Source organism: Vespa mandarinia, chromosome 14 (genome assembly GCF_050613455.1).
Source record: "Vespa mandarinia isolate Hongniang chromosome 14, ASM5061345v1, whole genome shotgun sequence".
Classification (NCBI taxonomy): domain Eukaryota; kingdom Metazoa; phylum Arthropoda; class Insecta; order Hymenoptera; family Vespidae; genus Vespa; species Vespa mandarinia.
The window spans coordinates 4,345,001-4,366,724 of NC_140823.1; the positions used below are offsets into that span (position 1 = coordinate 4,345,001).

The 21,724-nt window shown below is 35.1% G+C and overlaps 1 protein-coding gene across 10 annotated transcripts in view; it reads left to right on the top strand.

Moving 5' to 3' along the window:
• Positions 1 to 21,724, top strand: part of shaker (potassium voltage-gated channel protein Shaker) — a 142,028-nt gene that overhangs the window by 105,504 nt on the left and 14,800 nt on the right. For 6 of the 10 annotated variants that reach the window (XM_035862184.2, XM_085661414.1, XM_035862187.2 and 3 more), the window contains 6 exons: positions 13,112 to 13,235; positions 14,435 to 14,700; positions 15,046 to 15,689; positions 16,466 to 16,595; positions 21,095 to 21,285; positions 21,373 to 21,546. In XM_035862184.2, coding sequence (XP_035718077.1) covers positions 13,112 to 13,235; positions 14,435 to 14,700; positions 15,046 to 15,689; positions 16,466 to 16,595; positions 21,095 to 21,285; positions 21,373 to 21,539 — 1,522 coding nt within the window. In that variant the 3' untranslated portion in view covers positions 21,540 to 21,546. Of the gene's footprint in view, positions 1 to 13,111; positions 13,236 to 14,434; positions 14,701 to 15,045; positions 15,690 to 16,275; positions 16,406 to 16,465; positions 16,603 to 21,094; positions 21,286 to 21,372; positions 21,547 to 21,724 lie in introns of those variants that run through there. The other 4 variants (XR_014982988.1, XM_085661412.1, XM_085661410.1 and 1 more) reach the window with 4 other exon arrangements.

Consider the following 21,724-nt stretch of genomic DNA (forward strand, 5'->3'; position numbering starts at 1 on the left):
TTTTCCTTGCGAGAGGGACCGTACAGAGAAAGAGAGTGAACGGATAGATGAGAGAAAAAGACTTTGAGTGTTAGAGCGAGTAAGAGAAAAGAAAAAAGAAAGAAAAGTAAAAAAAAAAAAAAAAAAAAAGAAAGAGGGAGAAGAGAGAAGAGACAAGAAGGAAAAGCGAAAGTTCAAAGTCGAGAAAAGAGGAACGAGGAAGGAAGATATAATCCGAGTCAGAGGGTGCCAAGAATAGAGCGATATAAAGACAGACGGACAAAGTGTTAGAGATATTGAGGGAAAGAGTGTAAGAGATAGAAAGATAAAGAAGAAAGAAGAGAGTGGAGCAGCCATTTTGATCGGTGGCTGTGCGCGTATGCCGCTGACCGTGATGGTGTTGTTTGGTGTATCTACCGGCATCGGTGTTTTTCGTGACTGATCGTGGTTGTGTTTTATCAGCCAGTGTTATCTCTTCGTTTAGAGATGCACGATCAAGAATAAAAGAAAGAAAATAGTTACGATCAGAAAAAGCGAGGGAGAGAGGGAGAAAGGGAAAAAGAGAAAGAAAGAAAGAGAACAAGTGCGTGAGAAAGGCAGAGAAAGAGAGAGAGAGAAAGTGAGCGAACGAGCGAGTGAGCGAGCGAGAGAGAGAGAGAGAGAGAGAGAGAAGCATTGCAGGGTGCGTGTTGTGCGGGGGTGCACCGCTCTCCGGTGGGCATGGGGCTCGAGAGGGGGATCCGCCCCCTCTCGTAACCGCCGCGAAGCGCCAAGATTTCCCGCATCGAGTTCATCGAGAAATGGGGGCTGACCCCTGTCCTCAAACCGAGGCAGGACCTACGCCCCCACCGGAATGGTGCGGAGGAACACGGCGACACGAGGTACGCTCTCTCTCTTATCTCCTTTTCTTTTATTTTTTTGTCTTTTTCCTCCTATCCTCTTTTTTTCTTTCTCTATTCCATTTGAAAATCAAATTTTCCTTTGCCACCCTTTCTTATTTTCTTCTTCTTTCCCTTTTTTTTTTCCTATACAATTTCACTCATCTCTGTCTGTTCTTTTCTTTTTTCTTTTGTATTTTTCTCCCTTTTGAAAAGCAACATTTTCACGTTTCCTTTTTTCCCTTTATCCCTGGGTCTTATATGCGATATCACGATTTGACTCCTATTTATTTATCTGTCTTATTTTCTTCTTATCATTCCTCTCCGACGTGCCGGCGCTGGCGCTGTCGCGCACGCGCACCTTCCTCGAGAGAACCGACTTTCCGTTCGTCCGGCAACGTGACGCCCACCCCCGTACGCTATCTATTGTACAACCGCGTGTGTACACCGACGGCCCTACATTTTTCTACTTCTTTATTATCTGCTTGTGTATTTGCATTTTCTTTTTTATTTTCTTTTTTCAATCGAGATCGTTCGTGTATACTGCCTGTACTTTCTTTTGTCTTTTCTTTTCTTTTTTTTCTTCTTCCTCTTCTTCTTGAAGTTTCTTATCGGAAAATTTCTGGTGAATATATATACATATATATATATATATATATATATATATATATGTGTGTAAAAAAAATATATATATATATATATTTTTTTTTAAATAAGCTGCTCGTATCAATGTGTGTATAGAAATGTTTCTTAAATTTCTAGCACAGTAGAGTTCTATCGTTGTAAATATCAAGTTTGACGAGTTTTGTAGAAGAGTTATGTGTGCATGTAATAGAAGAGATTACATAGTACAATAAGTGTTGTTTCATTCTACAAGAAAGTAATAGTAGATTAATGTTTTTACGAATTTTATTTTAGTTTAACGGAACAGCTGAATTACAGTAATTTTTGAGGGTGCACTTAAAGATTCGAGTGTGGTAATAAAGAGTTGAGAGAGAGAGAGAGAGAGAGAGAGAGAGAAAGAGAGTAAGTTACAGAATTGTTTAAATTATTTCAAAGGTGTCGCTAAGTTTATGATCTTGAAGATTATTAAAAGTTCCTAAAAGAATATTGCTTTAGAATGCTCTTACAAATATAATGTTCTTTTTCTCAGAACAATTTAATTGTTAGAATTAAAAAAAAAAAAAAAAAGGAAAAAAAAGAAAAAGAAAGAGAAAGAAAAAAGAAAAGAAAAGAAGAAAAATTTCAATTGAATTTACACCTCTGCGAAAATTGTGAGAATTTTGCATGACTGTAGACTGTGTTTTATCGGATATTAGATGTGTATATTGCACGAATTTTTTTTGTTTTGTTTCATTATAAAACATTAATAATGAATCACCCCTCTCGTCTATTATGTACACACATACGCACACGTATTTTATCGTCGCGATATTTTTAGGAAAGAAAAACGTCGATGGACTCTTTTCTTCTTTCTTATATTTTTTTTTACTTTCTTTCCGTTCCCCCTTTCTTTCATGATATTTACGAAAAACGGCTGCTTCAATCGCGCGTCTCCTTGTAAAGCTACGAGTGTTTATAGAAGGAACGCGTGGGCCCAGCTGTATACGTAAAATACAAATCGTATAATCGTTAGATTAGAAACGATGCACGCGTTTTCGTGTAATCCTTGTTGCCACAATAAAATCGCGCGTTCGTCGATCTCTCGTCCTCGAGAATGATCGTATAATCCTGATTTGTTACGTACGTACAATAAATTTTTGTTTGCGAATTCGGAGATGAGAAAGGAAAAAAGATATAAATATTAAAATAAAATTGACAAATGAGAGAGAGAGAGAGAGAGAGAGAGAGAGAGAGAGAAAGAGAGAGAGAGAGAGAGAGAGAAAGATGGTTGCTTTGTTATAGTCCTTTCACCGTGTTAATCGCAACTACAAAATTGTCCTTTCGTCGATGTATGTATTTTTCAGGCGCGTAAGAAGGTGTTGTCACTTTTGTCTGAATAACGAAGACGGTTCTCCCGATGTACAATTGCATGCGGATCGTTTGAGAGAGAGAAAGAGAGAAAACTCTTTTCTTCTTTACGATTTGGCAACGATAACACTACTGGAACTATAGTTACACTTTTGTATCTTCGAATTAATCATTAAGAGAATGGCAAACACGAGGTATTCTTTATCGTAAGACGTTTTTTTACCAAGATTTCCAATTAATTAAATAATTAGCTATTAGAATTATATTATTAGTTGGATAGTATGAATAGAATGCTGAAAGCTTTGCGAACATGAACATTAACACGAATTTCTTTCCTTTCTTTTCTTCTCCTTTTCTTTTTCTTTTTTTCTTTTCTTCTTTTTTCTTTTTTTTTTTTTCTTTTTCTCTCTCCCCTTCTTTCATTTCCCTTCTCTTTCTGTTCACTTATAATACGAAATAGGATAAATAAATGCTTTGGGACTTGGCTATAAAGAACGTGGCGCACGCTCAGAATATAGATCGGTGCTTTTCGCGAATAGGTTTTACATATATTTATATATATATATATATATATATATATATATATACTTATATACACATACACATACGCATACACACACACACACACACACACACACACACACACATATATATATATACACTTGTAAGTATTGAAGAAAGAGTTCGATTTCATGGATCATGAATTATAATGGGTGCCAATGAAAACTAAGTTACAGATGCCTAAGTATTTAAGAAATCAAATATCATTTATCATAGTTTTCATTCTTCGAAAGAAATGTTTCTCTTCATTTAGATATACCGGAAAGTATCGAAAAAATATTCGGACAAATTTAGTGTCACACGCGGCAATGTTTTCTCCTTGAGTCGTTTCTATTCTTATTCACGTACGATTGAGTACAAGTGAGCTTCTGCGTTGTCATCACACGCCTTGCGTTTCGCTTTTTCATTCTTCGCACGTTTTTCTTCTTCGTGAACTTTCTGCAAGAAGAAAAAAAAAATATATATATATATATAATTTAAAAAATTATAATATTTCGAGTTCGAAGAATCTTTGAAGAAAAATTCAACAGATTTTTCTTTAGAAATTAGACATAAAGGTGAGAGGTCGGGATGGGTTGAAGGTGGAAGAGGAGATCGAAAATGATATTGAAATCATAGTTGTTATTAATGAATATTTAGACATAAAGATATATTTTCTATTTTGGAATACCGAGAAATCTATGATAAATCATTCCATTGAAAGTTTCAATTTTGAAATTTCTCGAGAAATATCGAGTTTACAATCCAGGTGCCATAAGATTTTACATATACTCATGGATAATCAACGGAATCGTTCGGAATATCTCAAGAAAAGAGATGGAATGAGAGCTAAAGAGAATCGTGATGTAACTCCATCGCGTGAATAGTTTAAAAATATCTTTGTTCTTGACCCGTTGGGTTATATTCAGAACACGAGTTAATGTATTCGTTTAGTATATATGCATATATATATACACAATATGTATGTGTGTATTTGTATATAATATATATATATATATAGAATACATATATATATATACTAGAAATGATGTATGATATGTATGTATATTCTCGTTGGAATGCACAGCGGTCATTGAGCCCGGGCAAAACGTCTGATAATGTCTCTACGAGAACGATGGTTAGCATAACGTAATGTGCTTCCAGCTTTTATGTGGAATGCGTGTTACGATCGTTCGAGTTGATTCAGCCTTTACATAAACGCCTGTTCGTCTGTTTTTTCTTCTCCTTCTTCTTCTCCATCACAAAAAGGTTTTCCTTTCTGTTATACTATAATTCTCATTCAGATATTCGCATTCTTACGAAAGTAAGTAATGCTAGTTTTCTCGAATAAATCCATATCATTTTATCATTTTACATGATGTTATATATTATCGAGGAATTCTTAGTCGTTGAAAATATTATAACACGTTGAGAAAATTCATCAAAGGTTGTTAATATTTCATTAATTAGAATTACTACGACGAATCCGTGCGAAAACTTTTTATGGTTTGACATATATATATATATATATATATATATATATATATATGTGTGTGTATAAAGAATGAACTAAGCTAGCGATTAAATAATCCAACAGCGATTATATATACAGATATATATATATATATATATATATATATATATATATATATATATGTATAATCGTTAAAGATCATACTTTATATCCTCGGATTTCTCGGTGATCAAAGTTAAGTGATCTCCCGCGAATCGATCATAAGATTAAAATTTATTACAACGTCTATCGATTCCATCGAATGATATCGATGTTTGAATAAAGTATTGCAAAATCGAGAGGCCACGAAATATGACTGTTCTCGATAGCATGGTAAACGAATGATATCATCAAGATCGTATTAACGACGTAGACGATGAGCCAGCTACCCTCTTCGATATTCCGTTGAATATCATAGAAAATTTACGAATATCGCGTAATCACGTTTTCATACTTACTATTAGTTTTATGGCCGCCAAATGCTCGAACTTTAGTGTCCCTTTATTAATACCACCTTTATCGTTCGCCGAAGCTCATCAAGCTGTCTTTAAAACCTTAATAACACTTTTTCGCTATAAATGGATTCGACGAAAAATTGATTGGTCAGAACGTGATATATGAGAAAGAACGAAGGAAAGAAAAAGAGAGAGAAAGAAATATATATATATATATATCGACCTACTATGCGTCATATACAATATTTGAACATTTTTTTTGTCTTCTATCTGTCATTTTAATCTCCATATATACTTTCCTATCTCGTTTTCAAGCATTTAACATTAATATCTTTTTTAATTTCTTTTTATCTAACATCAGAATTAGTCTTTTCATTCTTTCATTCTTTCTTCCTTTCTTTCTTCTTTTTTTTCGTTTTAACTATATACAGTATAATTGCATACATATTTTACTGTGTCATAACCTGATATTATTATTATTATTATTATTATTTCATTTTTATCTTTATTACATGTAATATATCCATAAAAGTCTGACAAATTAATTTCCAGTGTATTTTCACTATTTGGTTGATAGATATAAGTAAATAAGTAAGTACTTACTTACGTATATTGGATGGTGTATACGAAAGCGAAATACCGAAGGAGCGTTAACTTAGCGTGGGTGTTTTGATCCTCGCGCTCACGTGCGTGAATGCATCGAAGCGAGGGCATTCGCATAACATCCAAACGAGAAATAGAGATAGATAAAAAGATAGAAATAAAGATAGATAGATAGATAGATAGATAGATAGATAGATAGAGAGAGAGAGAGAGAGAGAGAGAGAGAGAGAAAGAGAGTAAAGCTCTTTGTATCCTCGTCGATGGTTATAACTTGCCAACATATTTAAATAATCGGCACACCTGCTTATCTCGATGAATCGTGTTCGAAGAATTTTATTACATATTAAAGTATCGATCTACGCGTGATGATGAAATGAGAATAGAAAAAACAAAAATAAAAAAGAAAGAAAAAAAATTGAAAGATATGTAAATATGTAATATACTATAAATAGGATAACGCGGGAAAACACCTTTGTCCGTTTAAATGTCAAGACAAACAAACCAAGCGAATCGTTTCTCCTACGAGAAATTCAATTCTTTCTAAGATACTCAAAGTCTATTCGTGATGATCGTTCAAACGAGTAATTGAGAAATTGCTGACACTTTAAGTGTCAAGCCGTCAGATTTATTAGCCTTTTTCCTCTACCTATTTTTCGCATACTTCAAAGATAATAAGAGTATCTATTGTAGCCGAAAATATGTAAAGTAGAATGTAAGAAGGTAATAGGGATAGGTCAAAGTAGTAAAAAAGAGAGGTAGTTGTGGCCAGGCTGTTAAACTCTTCTTTAGAATTCTGAATTAATAATGAAGAGGAAAGAAAGAGAGAGATAGAGAGAGAGAGAGAGAAAGAGAACGATATGGTACTTCATCTTCAGTGATACATACGATGCTCTCGAAAATATACTGGCTATGTAATACATAGATATGTAAGTACATATAAGTACATGTCTATACACACGCGACGCACGCACTTAAAACACAGACACATTTTCTATGCAAGTATATATACCGATACTACCTTCTGCCTGACATGTGCAAGGTGTAGCTACTTAAGGACGCATGCAGATTCAGCTCATTCGTGCTTCTTAAATCTAACCACCTTCGAACTAGGTCACATTTCGTTTTCAATGACGAACACAATGACGAACGCACATACACGATTTTTCTACAACGAAACTTTGTCTATTGATAGGATTGTATTTTCATTGAGATCGATTGCTTCGTCTCTTTCTCTCTCTCTCTCTCTCTCTCTCTCTCTCTCTCTCTCTTTCTTTCCCTCTGTCTGTCTGTCTATCTATCTGTCTGGCTTCGTCTATCCTTTACAATGGACAATCGAGTGGACAATTTCTATAGAGTTTGAATGAAAGGATCGTGAGTAAATCTTGTCGATCGGAACGGAACGTTTTTGTTAATGTGCTTTCCAAGTGCTCAAAAGGTACAATGTATTAGATCGATATCGATAGGAACGATAGTGTCAATGGTATTCGTTTGAGAACATTGACATTTTGTAACTTAAATAGTTTTCTTCAAAAGAAAAATAATAAAATCAATTTTATAACGTCAAGGATAGATTTGACGATTCTTTCTTTTTTTTCTTTCTTTCTTTCTTTCTTTTTGTTTTACAGCGACTTAATTCGAAAAGTTTCGATAAGGATATTTCTAATATTCGTATTAATTGACGATATCCTTTAATTGATATCTTAATTCGTAATTGAAATATTAGATTTATATGATGTTATTGTTCAATTCTTAGGATTGGTCAGAAGATCCTTCATAAATTTACAACGTCACGTTAACATCGATCGTTGAAAAAGAACACCGAGTATCGAGTGAGAAAATATCGATAGGCTCATTAGCCGTAGAAGTTTAAATCAGAGAGGGTCTTCTGGTCGATGAAAGAATAACTTTTCTACACAAAGTAGGTAGGTATATAAGTTTCGTAATAAGCGTCGTGGAAGAACCTTTTGTCAGGCTGATACGAGCATAATGTCACATCAAATTTACCTTTAAAGTATATAACGTGAACACACATTTCAGATTACGGGATTAAATTATTATAAAAATTTATAGAAAAAAAAATTTCACCTCGCAACGAATCGTTCGATATAATTAAAAATTTACATAGAAACAACGTAGGATTTTGACGAATCGATTGGAATCAATCTCGAATGTCTTGTTTTATTTTCTCGAAAAAAAAAATATTTATATACATTATATACATATGTATATATATATATATATGTGTATATACTTTGCATATACATACAGAGACATTAAACAAAAATAGCTCAAGGAGTATAAGGTGAGATCCTTTGCATCGTTCGTGTCTCTTTCCCTGATGTAGGTCAGGTCACAACGACGAATTATGCTAAGACACGTATCACGTGGATTCGATTTTTCAGGAGAGTTGTACTTTATACTCCTCAACGAAACTTGATTATTAAAAAGAGACAAACGATCCTTCGAAACGTTCTCAACAGTAAATTGAATGTTCGTTATTCTTCGGTTCTTAATTATACCAAATGAATTCTTAAATATGAAATAGCGTGTAGCATGGCATACCTGCAACGATTCGATTGCTATTAACCGACTATACTACTTCTTCCAACATGAGAGAAACGATAGAAGGTGTCAGTCGTTAATTGGTAACGTGAATCGAGTTTAGCGATTGCTCTCTACCGAGAACCAATTCCATTTATATGACCGTATTCACAAAGAGAGAGAGAGAGAGAGAGAGAGAGAGAGAGAGAGAAAGAGAGAGAGAGAGGGTGAGTACAAGGGAATGTGAAAAAGGGAAAGAGAGAGAGAGAGAGAGAGAGAGGAAGAGAGGAGAAAGAGATTTCAGAATCGATTTCTGTGGTTTGCACTTCTGTGTACACTACTGATTGAACCGAAAGCGATCGTTATTCGCATTGCTCTTGGACGTACTCGATTCACGCGAGACAAAAAGTCTACAATACATTCCTTTTTCAAATTTATCAATTTATAAACATAGTCCCTTGAAACTCTAAAACAATGAATTAAAAATTGACTTTAATTGTCGATTAGAATGTTAATTTCAACAATAGTTTCAATTTGTTTTATTAGATTTCTCTAGTATTAACGAAAGGGGAACATTTAATTTCATCTAAAATAATGGATACATTAAGTTTCACAAATTTGTTGTTATCAATGATAATAAATTTAAGTGACCAAGTAAATTGACGTAATTTACGAATAATGTAGATCGGAAGGATTGAAAAGAATTAATGAAAAATTTCTATTGAAATTTATTTCAATGCAATATATATTGGATTGGATTAATTATATTTAGAGATTCAGATGTGTTTGCTTTAAAAGAAATAAATAGAAATGGGCATGATAGATAGTCAAGATACATCGTCGATTCGTGCACGTTGAAAGATCCGCAGTGGGTTTCGCGGTAGCGCAGTGCGAGCAAACGTAAAATATCAGTTGGCACGGCTTTCTATGCCAGACCCGGGCTGCCTGTCCTCTAACCTTTTAGTCGTAGCACACTAACCGCAGAGTGGGCCAACACGATCATAAACATATGTGCATCTACGTAGCCTACTGTTTTAGTTGGTGTACGGGATACGATACGCGAAATATATTCTGGTCGGTGCGATCGTAAACAGACCGACCGGTCTTACCATCTTTTGGTCCCTTTTTTACCTTATCGACCTTTACGAATAATCAAGCATTAAGAATTTCGTGCGCCAACGAACGACAACTTTACGATGATATCTGAAAAAAAAAAAAAAAGAAAAAGAAAAAGAAAAATAGCTACTTTATTAGCTTCTCCAACTTGTCGATAGAAAATCAATTTCTACTTTTTCCATTTTTTACTTTATTGCCAACAAAATTCATCTCCCATCAGTTTGATTAATTCATTATTATTATTATTATTATTATTATTATTATTATTATTATTATTAATTCAAAATCTGTATGTAAGATTATCGTTTATTCAGTCGTCGATCACGTCCGATGATATTGATATTTAAGAAAATAACAAAAATTCCATTTGGATATGTAAATATTTATTTGACCATTTTCGATTAAGTTCAACGTTCGAATGAATATGTTCACATCGGGATATGGGAATTCTCGTGGAAAGAATATCATTCTCAGTAAAAATTTCGCTATTCTGTTGAAACAACATTGTACAATGAAAGAACGTTCGAAACATGTGTTCCCTGTCTGCCGAAGCACTCCAGGATATCTATTTCTGTGAGACGTCAAGTTATTCCGAGCTACGCTCCGGTCTCGCGAAGTGCATCGACTGTCATCAATGCTCTAGGAATAAAGCGTCGATCGTCGATATTCATGGTAAACAATTCTTTCTTTTCATTCTCTTTCTCTCCTTCTCTCTCTCTCTCTCTCTCTCTCACCCTTTGCAAGATATTTATCATGATTTCTCATTTTCATTTCACATAGAAATTAGAACGTAGAATATTCTAAGATGAATTAGTTCCTTCCTCTTTTATTAATAAGTATTTTTATTATTCATGAAAACTACATTAACTACATTACACTATAAAAAAAAAAAAAAAAAAAAAAAAAAAGAAAACTATAGAGCAAAGTGATTCATTATAAAAGCATCGACGAAGGAACGACCTCGTGTGATCGTAAAATCGATTGAAACGCAAAGTTCCGGCACGTATTTCCTACACCATTTCCCGTACGACATCTTCTTCTCTCAAAATTAATGATCCGTAAACGAACGATTCCTTTCTTAGATTTACATTTCTTATAGCTCGGATTTTCGTTGCATCACGCGACTTGATTAATGAGGAGAAACGATTCGTTGATATGTTGCATAAGTTCGTAAACGACGAACTTACCATTTGGAAATGTCATAGACGACAAATATATTTTCATATATATTTCCATATATATTGTATGCACATATATATATAACGATAAGGAATAACGTCATTAAGGGGGGAATAACGTCATTAAGGGTTATCAAACGTTTGAAAAATAATCGATAGATATTAACGAGCCAGTCCATAATTACATTTATTCATCGTTGGTTTAGGATAATCGAAATTATGGTTAGATCTAATTTCTCCCCTGTAATAATCGTTTAGATCGTTTCGTGGATAGACGTTAATATTATTTCGTGTCAACGTTCGGTGCCGAGAAACAACTATTTCCGACGATTGAAATGAAAACGGTACAAACTCATCTTCTCTTTTATTTTTCATTTCTTTCCTTGACAATTCCTTCGAGATAGAGAAAGAATGAGAAAGAAGAGAGTGAAAGCTTCGTTGGGATACTGCTATCGTTGGAAAAGATTCATCTGACACAAGATCCCTTTGTTGTTCAGACCAGACGCCTTTTGCGACGATATTCTTCCTAGAATCGTTGCGCTTCCCATGCTAATCTTCTTTTTCTTCCATTTCTTATTTTCCTCTCTCTCTCTCTCTCTCTCTCTCTCTCTCTCTCTCTCTTTCTTTATACATCTAACACCTCAGCCTCAAGGATTCACGAGAAAGCAATTCGCAAGACGTTACTTGGAAAAAAATTCATAGAGTTCGAGGAGAAAGAGGAAAGAAGCGTAAGGGGTATAAAAAGACGAAGATGAGGAAGAAGGGTAGTTGGGAGGGTTGGTAGAGAGTTAGATGGTAGAAAAGACGAGGTTGGTGGATGGCGGAAAAGACGGCTCGACAGAGTCGAATCGACCCGGAACACCCTCGTTTGTCCAAGAGGTGGGCGGGGCAAAGGGTCTCTACGCTTTTTCCCAGGCATCTATTTTCCTTTTTCTTTTTATCCCCCTTTATTCCCCCCATTACTCTTTTTACTCTTCCTTACCTCGGAAAACATGACTATGACACCCTTTGCTCTGCTCGCCAATTTCCATTATCCGTGAACGAGCCTCGTAGGCGAGTTACAACGTTGACCATAACTTTGATATCCCAAGTGCGATTACGTCTGCGAACGTAACGCGAATAAAATATTTCGTAATATTTTTTTCTATGTATCATATTAATCTGAATTATTTAGAAAAATTCTTTCGATGATATATTTTGAATTAATCAAGATATTTATCGAGGACAGCTTTATCTCCTTCGATAATTCAAGAAATCGTTTAATATACTTATTAACAATTTGAAGTTATTTAAAGATTATAATTATATATATTTTCGATGCGTGTTATTTCTACGTTACGTTCAAGTTCTTTTACCGAGACGTAACGAACGAAAATAATCGTCGCAATGACGATATCAATGATTCCGTTCGTGTTACCTCGAAGTTTTAAACGTTTTAAAGAGTTTAGACATGTCAGTTTAGACATTCCGAACGACGTCGAAAGATATTCGGTAAATGTCGTTAAGGATACTCGTGAAATAATAAAAATTCTTTTTGAAGGCACATGGCTTCACAACATTTTTCACGCTTGTAAGCGATTTAGCGACTCTTTGTTAGCGAATCTCAAGCTAAAAGAGATCCTTTTAACTTCCAAGGCTCTTTTCAGATTCTTTTCAAAGATTTTCTATGGACTTCAAGGCCTTAAAACTTTCAAATTCATCTTTATCTTTACGAATTTCTTCCGATTTTTATTAAATCCGGGAATAGGCTCGTCGCGAAGAATATGAACGACGAAATATCCATTAAGACGATTTGTTATGGAAACATCGAAAATAATCGAAAGTTTTGATGTTCGTCCGTGCTTGGGGAAATGTTTCTGAGTCATCGAGAAATGATTATTGGCAAAGTGCCTAAAGATTGTCATCTCGATCGGTCTTGCAGCTTAAAATTGTAATCGAAGTATCTGCATATGTATCTATATCGTCTTTTGAAATATCATCGATCATACCCGTTGAAGGTTCGATCGGAAAGAATTTCGAACCGTGAATTGCGTAGATTCGTTGATTAGTATTAGAACGAAGGATTATCGCTAAATGCTGTAGTCGTTTAGTCTACCTAAATAGTTATCACGTAGATCGCAGATGCATCTTGGGCGATTTAAAAGCGTGTCTATATATTATATATAAATATATAAATATAATATATAATATATATTTACAGTACGTACATGCACACACATGCATACCTATATATTCATATATCTACATGTATCATATCACAATATCATTCATTCAAAGTTTCGTGTTTGCTTCGAACGGAACGAGTTTAACGATGCCCCGTGGTCTTTCTCTTTCTAGATCGCTGCCGAAACTCAGCAGCCAGGACGAGGATGGGCCGAACCCTCACACCCAATACACAGGCGTCACGCACTTCGAGCCCATACCGCACGATCATGACTTTTGTGAGAGGGTCGTCATCAACGTGAGTATATCCTATTTTTTACATATATATATATATATATATATATATATATATATATATATATATCTTTTATCCTCATATATTTTCGAAACGTAAGGCTATAGATTGAAATGAATTTATAATTAAAACTAAAACTACTTTGCGTTAAATAAAAATGTAGTTTTTTTGATCGTTTACATAAATATAAAATACAATACGGTAAATATAATCATTACATTTTCTATTCCTCTAAAATAAGTTAGATCGTTATTGGGGGGAATATTAATCTCGAAATATAAATCTGAGGAATGTTTTAAAAGGAAATTATCAAGGAAATGATTTATAACAGTTATCGTATTATTCGAATCCTACAAATACTTGATGGTTATCAGATATTAATGATAAAATATATTCAAGTACTTGGTTATTCAAATGAGGTAGATAGATTCGATTTATATTCGTACGGTCTCAACCCAAAGGGGTACTTAAGCGTTCACAACGTGGGGTAACAGTACGAGCGACAAAAAGTAATCATTCCATTGTAACGACAACGGCCGAGCACCTCCGTTTCTTTTTGCGAAGCAAGATTATCTCAAGACACGAAGTGACCTACAGACCGTATTTGGCAGGCATCCAAGTTCGTCTTGGAATCAGGGGCGATATAGTACCAAGGTCGTATTGTGTGAACGGAATTATCTGTCCTCGTGGATGACACGACTGCATTGCGCCAATTACAGTTATCCGTTCGATCGTTTTTCAAAATCGCCGGGGGCCTGACAATTCGAAAGGATATCTCTTATGTACTCGTTATTGCTCTTTTTCCTTTTTTTTTTCTTTTTTTTTTTTTTTTTTTTTAATGTATATAAAAATGACCTCCAAATTTACTCGACGAACCTTCTTTTTCTTTTTTTTTTTTTTTTTTTTTAACGATATCGACAATGATAAATCCATCAAGCGTATAAATAAATTGTATAAAATTGTACGGAACAAAATCAAGAATAACCCAATTAAATATTTATTTTGTACTGTGTCTTAATATAAATTTCATCACGATGAATATGACATAGTATCTTTCTTGTCAGACAATCCGTCGGCTAATTATCAAAGAAGCACGTATAATTTATTCGAAGAAACGTGAAAATGAAAATTCATCGGGAATTAATATTTGCCGACGGATGACAAGAAAGAAATGCGATCGTATATGTCTTTGTCTTCGACAGGTGAGTGGATTACGGTTTGAGACACAACTGCGCACGCTAAACCAGTTTCCGGACACGCTGCTTGGCGATCCGGCAAGGCGGCTTCGATATTTCGATCCGCTTCGCAACGAATACTTCTTCGACCGGAATCGGCCTTCCTTCGATGCGATACTTTATTATTATCAAAGCGGTGGTCGCCTTCGCCGACCAGTCAACGTTCCCCTCGATGTTTTCTCCGAGGAGATCAAATTTTACGAACTGGGCGAACTTGCCACCAATAAGTTCAGGTAAGACGTCGATTATAAATCGATCTCTCTTTTTGATCCTATATCGACAATAAAATATATTCTAGAGTATCGCATTGAAAATTAAATAACGTGGCAACACGACGTTAGTCTCGTTTATTGGTTAAAGAAATTTTTCATGAAAATAAATTGAACAAATTGTCCGACACGTTTACAGATCGAAATGCAATTGTGATTATTACAGTCGTAATAATAATCCATGGGATCCTGTAGCGTTGTCCGGTGGAAGGTTAAAAAAAAAGAAAAAAGAAAAGAAAAGTAGGTGCGGTACTCTAGGGGCAAAGATCGATATACACGTTTCTATACGCGGATGATACGGTATAACAGGGAGGACGAGGGCTTCATCAAAGAGGAGGAGAAGCCGCTGCCGTCGCACGAGTTCCAGAAGAAGGTCTGGTTGCTGTTCGAGTACCCGGAGAGCTCTCAGGGAGCCCGGGTGGTCGCCATAATCTCCGTGTTCGTGATTCTCCTCTCGATCGTAATCTTCTGCCTAGAGACCCTGCCAGAGTTTAAGCATTATAGGGTCTTTAACACGACGACGAACGGCACGAAGATCGAGGAGGACGAAGTGCCGGACATAACGGACCCGTTCTTCCTAATAGAGACTATTTGTATCATCTGGTTCACGTTCGAGTTATCGGTGCGCTTCCTCGCCTGTCCAAATAAATTTAACTTCTTCCGTGACGTAATGAACATCATCGACATCATCGCGATCATTCCTTATTTCATCACCCTCGCCACGGTAGTGACCGAGGAAGAGGACACGCTTAATCTACCAAAGGCACCGGTTAGCCCTCAGGACAAGAGCACGAATCAAGCGATGTCTCTGGCGATTCTAAGAGTCATCAGGCTCGTCAGGGTGTTCCGGATATTCAAGCTGTCCAGGCACAGTAAAGGCCTCCAGATACTTGGCCGTACTCTGAAGGCCTCTATGAGGGAGCTCGGTCTGCTCATCTTTTTCCTTTTTATCGGTGAGTCCAAGCTATGTTTTATTATTTCTTTCTTTCTCGATACTCTAAGACGTTATATATATATATATATAACGTGTATCATATCTCGATAATAATATTATCCTCGGGATTTAATATTAATTGGAGTGTTTAACGAAATAAAAGGAGGACGGATCATATAGATTCTTGAGGACTGACTCATTGTTACGACCGCCAAACTGGATGAATTCCAATCCAATCGGCAAAGATTTGTCGTAATACCTAACGCTGATACGTTTCTAGATTCCAAGGAAAGATCGAAATTCGCATTTAACAATAAATGCATTATTATACATTAAAGACATTATATACGTACATGTAATATACGTATGAATGAAGAAAGGATAAGAAGGAGGAGGACTCTGGGAGAACGAACCGAAGACCTCTCTATACGATGATCCATGAGTGGGCTGGTGATATGGCCTGAGACCGATGAGAAGGAGGGAAAAGAATAACGAGAGGAAAGGAGACTCTGCCAAAGACGTTGTTCCAAGAGACACGCGTAGAATCGAATGGTGCTAAAAACACACACCACTTGAACCATGCCTTCCTCTTGTCTGCCTTTCAGGTGTGGTGCTCTTCTCGTCGGCGGTGTACTTTGCGGAGGTGGGCAAGCACAACAGCCAGTTCAAATCGATACCGGACGCGTTCTGGTGGGCGGTGGTCACGATGACGACCGTGGGCTACGGGGACATGAGGTACAGAGCCACCGGGGGCATTAAACCCACTGAACCGGTGTTTTCTTCCTTGCATTGCAGGTGTGGTGCTATTTTCATCGGCGGTATACTTCGCGGAGGCCGGCTCCGAGAATTCGTTCTTCAAGTCCATTCCGGACGCGTTCTGGTGGGCCGTTGTCACGATGACGACCGTGGGCTATGGTGACATGACGTATGATGTACTCACTTTCACTTAAGACTCTAGTTAATGCCCGCCAAAACGAACACACGCACCACCAGCGTCCGCAGTTCCTTCCAACAACTACTTAAATCTCCTTTACTCAGCGTCCCTCTAACGCTATCTTCCTGGGTACTCGACCCCTCGAGACTCGAACCCACCCTAACGCGATCTACTATCCCTCTCTATCCTCTTTCACACGTTCGGTCTATCTCTCTTTCTCTCCGCCTATCTCTCTCTCTCTCTCTCTCTCTCTCTCTCTCTCTCTCTATCTCTCCTTCTCCTTCTTCCCCGCCTTCTCTCTCTCTCTCTCTCTCTTTCTATTTCTTTTTCCCTCGCCATCCTCTTCAAACGTGAGCCAACATGCCCTTGTTTTCTACCTACCCTCTTTACCCTCCATTGACTTTCCACCTACTCACGACTACACCTACCTTCATCGTACTTTCTTCTCTCTTTCTCTCGTTCTCTCCCTAACGTTCTTGCGTTAAAAGAGGCTACGGAAGGAAGACGAGAGTACTCTGGACTCGGGATCGAGGACTCCTAACTCTAACCTCCACGATTTAATATCCCAATAGGGTTCACGCTTTTAAAGTCAAATCCTTTGATCTTTGCGATATTATTTTTTGTCCTCCGTAAAAATTCTTTATTATTATTATTATTATTATTATTATTATTATTATTATTAGTATTATTATTATTATTATTATTATTATTATTATTATTATTATTATTATTATTATTATTATTATTATTATTATTATTATTATTATTGTTATTATCATTATCATTATCATCGTCATCACCATTATTATTATTATAATTATTATTACTGTTATTATTATTATTACTACTATTATTATTATTTTCATTATTTCTATCGGATTTTATTAGTTTTATTTTTAACGTCCCGATTAGAAAGCCAGTCTGTAACACTTTGTGTTCCGTACATCGACCAGAATATAGAGGTTAACGCATTGAGTCCAGGACATTTTACAATACGTCCGCCTTATCTGTTTGAGAAAGTACGAGCTAGTAAATGAAGCTTCATGGAGAGTAGAGAACTCAACGAGGCTCTTGTCGTTCCCTATTGTCGAACGTTGATCAATGAGAAGGAAATGTCGAAACATGATGCGCTTCGAAACGCGATGGCACAGGTGCCAGCTTGTCTCCGTTATGACGGTACTCGGTTTTCGTTGAAAAATTGAAAAAAAAAAAAAAAAGAAAAAAGAAAAACGGAACAAAACAAAACAAAACAAAAACTTAATTAAAAAAGGAAAAAAGAAGGAAGAACGAAAAAAAAAAAGAAACAAGGAAAAAGAATAATGAAGAGACAAAAAAAATATTTCAATACGTACGTTATTCTCCACTATTTTTTCGTGAATTTCTTTTCACTGATAAAGGGACTTTATCGGTACTTCCCATCGGTTTTTGTTTTCTTTTTATTTTCTTTCTTCCCCCTCCCCCCCTCTCTCTCTCTCACTCTCTGTCTAGCTTTACGTTCGTGATACCCGACATTCGGTACTATTTATCTAATGAGAAATAGAAGGGAGAGAAAAGGACTCGAGATCTCTGGTGTTATGGCCGAAGGAGCTTCCTGAGCAATTGCTTCCCGTAAATCAATAAGTGTCCTCCGGCAACCAGTACAGACTGCCTCCTTGGAAACGCCCCAAGGCAAAAAAAAAAAGAAAAAAAAAAGAAAAGGGAAAAAGGAAGAAGAGAAAAGAAAAAGAAAAAGAAAAGAAAAAGAGAAAAAAAAATCATAGGGATTCGAAATAGCAAGTGGTGGTAACTTCGATTCCCTTGGTTGTCGTATCGATCGATTTAGAAGATTAAGACCTTCGCGTTAAACTTTTTCTTTTTACCACCAATAATACTATATCTTTCTAACCCACTTTCAAAAGCTCTACTCCCTTTGCTCGGTCAGATTGTATTCCGTTGATATTAATTATGCAAACTTTATTTGTGGCCAATCAGCGAATTAGATTTTATTCCGAGGTCAAGCTTTATTTATTTATTTAATTATTTATTTATTTATTTATTTATTTATTTATTTATTTATTTATTTATTTATTTATTTATTTATTTATTTATTTATTTATTTATTTATTGGTTTGTTTGTTTATTTATTTATTTATTTATTCTTGTTTTTCTTTTTTCTTTATTTTTCTTAGAACGATATATATATATATATATCTATTTCAAATGTCTATACTTTCTCGAAAGAATGAAATGGAACATGTATTTAATCTAAAAAATCAATATGAATATCGTGTCAGGGTCACGTATATAACGTTAAAGTTGTACGTTAGCGAAGTTTGTTCTCGTTTTGACAGATTTTCTTTCGTTATCGCGATCGATCTAATATTAAAAGAAAAGAGAAAGTCGTTTATTGAATTTTTTAATCAACGTCGACATATTTTAACTTTGACGAATTTAATCCGTATCTCGAAACCTAACCCGTTCCTAAATATTCCTCGTCACGAAAACATTTTATTCTTAAAATCCACTAATACAGTTTATTGCATTTGAATTGGTTTTTTTGTTTCTTTTTTTCTTTTTTATTTTTTAATCCCGAAACACAATTACTTTTGAAAATTAACTTTCTTTTCATTTTCGTTACGAATAATCCAATGAAGCTACCTTTGTGTGTGTCGTGATTTAACAAAATAATTTACCAATATTTCAATTTTTCTTTCTCTCTTTCTCTCTCTCTCTCTTTCTCTCTCTCACTCTCACTCTCTCTAGTAAGTTTTTCAAGATAATTGAAAAAGAAAAAAGAAAAAAAAAAAAAACAGAAAAAAAAAGAAAGTTAAGAGAGATACATCCATGCATGCGTGAAGTCTTTTGCCTGATAGTGCCCGGCATGTCGCTGAATTTCTGATTTTTTCAACTACTTGTACTCTTATCGATATTATCATTTTATTGATCATTAGTATCTACATATATATCCCCAATTTTCCTTATACTTGATACCATCATTTTATGCGCCATCAGCCATGGATCACGAAGGCCCATAGTACAGTGACACCTGCAGGAATGATTTTTTCACAAACTTGATGCAACTAAATTATTTATTACAATTAATACATATAGAAAAGAATTTCGCATAAGTGCAGATGATGATGAACTAACGGAAGTGAAACTGGGTAAAGGTAAAATTTTTCAAACATATTATATATATATATATATATATATATATATATATATATATATATGTGTGTGTGTACAAAATGAAGAACGAAATATTGATTAATGTAAAAAGTATTTTTTTTTGTTTGAAAAACTTTCTCCACACACTTCGATGGTAGTTTTTGAAGATTTGCAAATATGCGCAAAGATACATTTTATAATTTTTTACAGCATAGTCGAAATCAAAACGTTCCGACGGATATACAATAATATTTATTATATAATATAATTATTTCAATCGGTACAAAAAATTTATATGTTCTCTATGTTGTATATAAAAAATTATAAAATGTAATTCTTTAATATCTTTTCAAGTATCAACGATATCCAAACAAAATTAAATCATTTATTTCTTTTTTTGCCCGAGTGAATGGATTTTCGATTTTTCTATTTTATTTATATAATTTTTTTTCATAAATTATATATATATATATATATTTATACGTATATACACATAATATATACATATGATATAGTTTATCAACTTCGCGTATTTAGAAGGATCACCAGCACGTAATGGCTATTTAATATCCTTTATCTTACATCATATGCATATATATATATATACATACACACACATATATATATATATATATGTCGCGATAGAGCATATAGATCGCGCATTATGAAGAAGCCTACTTAGCGAGCCCTAAAATTGGTCCTTTAGTCTAGTAGTCTAAAGAGCCGGCAGCTTACATTGGACGCGTATTGCAAGGTTATATGTACATACGGTCGTTTGAAAAGTGCGAAAACACGGAGACGGTCGGTATGTACAAATAGGGTGTACTTTTTAAAGTGATAATCAAGCATAGCTGTGATATACCAAAAATACCAAAAAGAACAAATCTTATATATATATATATATATATATATATATATATATATATATATCTAAATAAAATATATTTGGATTTAAATAATTGGAAAAATGTTGTTTTTTCTGTCTCTCTTTTTTTCTCTTGTTCTCTCTCTCTCTCTCTCTCTCTCTCTCTCTCTCTCTCTCTCTCTCTCTATCACACACACGCACTATCGAATTACATTAGAGTCGTATGAAGAAGAATAAAATAATTAAATAATATTAAAAGTATGAGTTTATGGTCGATTATTTCTTTAAAAGAGACACCCAGTGTACGAGTCCAAAACATACCGCATAAAGTAGAGAGCCACACTCGACTCGACACCGCAGAACTCACACAATATAGTGACACCACACCTAGCACCAAGCATATATACAAGAATGACCTTTACACGCTCTTCGCACCCAATTACGTGGCCGAATCGAGTCGTATGCTTTTTTGTTACAGGCCCGTGGGAGTCTGGGGGAAAATCGTGGGTTCCCTTTGTGCGATCGCGGGTGTCTTGACGATCGCGTTACCCGTCCCCGTCATCGTCTCCAACTTCAACTACTTCTATCACCGTGAGACTGACCAGGAAGAGATGCAGTCACAGAACTTCAATCACGTGACTAGCTGTCCATATCTCCCTGGCACGCTAGGTAACATATATTTCTCAAATCTAATTTTTTGAAATGAAATAGCGATTATTCAAAATACAAATACATAACGAATCAATCTAAATTCAGGTCAGCACATGAAGAAGAGCTCGATGTCGGAGTCGTCGTCGGATATAATGGAGCTGGAAGAAGGCATTCTGCTGACGCATCCAGAAATTACGAAGAAGCCCAACTGCAACCCTCGCCACAATAATAATATTAATCCAGCCTGCATGAGCATCGAGACTGACGTCTGACTACTAGGTAGATCATCCAGCAAATTCGATAAGATTATGAATTATATTAGATTCGATCAATAAGTAACAAAAAGAAAAAGAAAAAAAGAATATATATATATATATATATATATATATATCGAAGTGCGAAAAGCATAGTGTTATCGTTAAATAATTAATAAGATTAAAAATTTCGAGACTGCTTA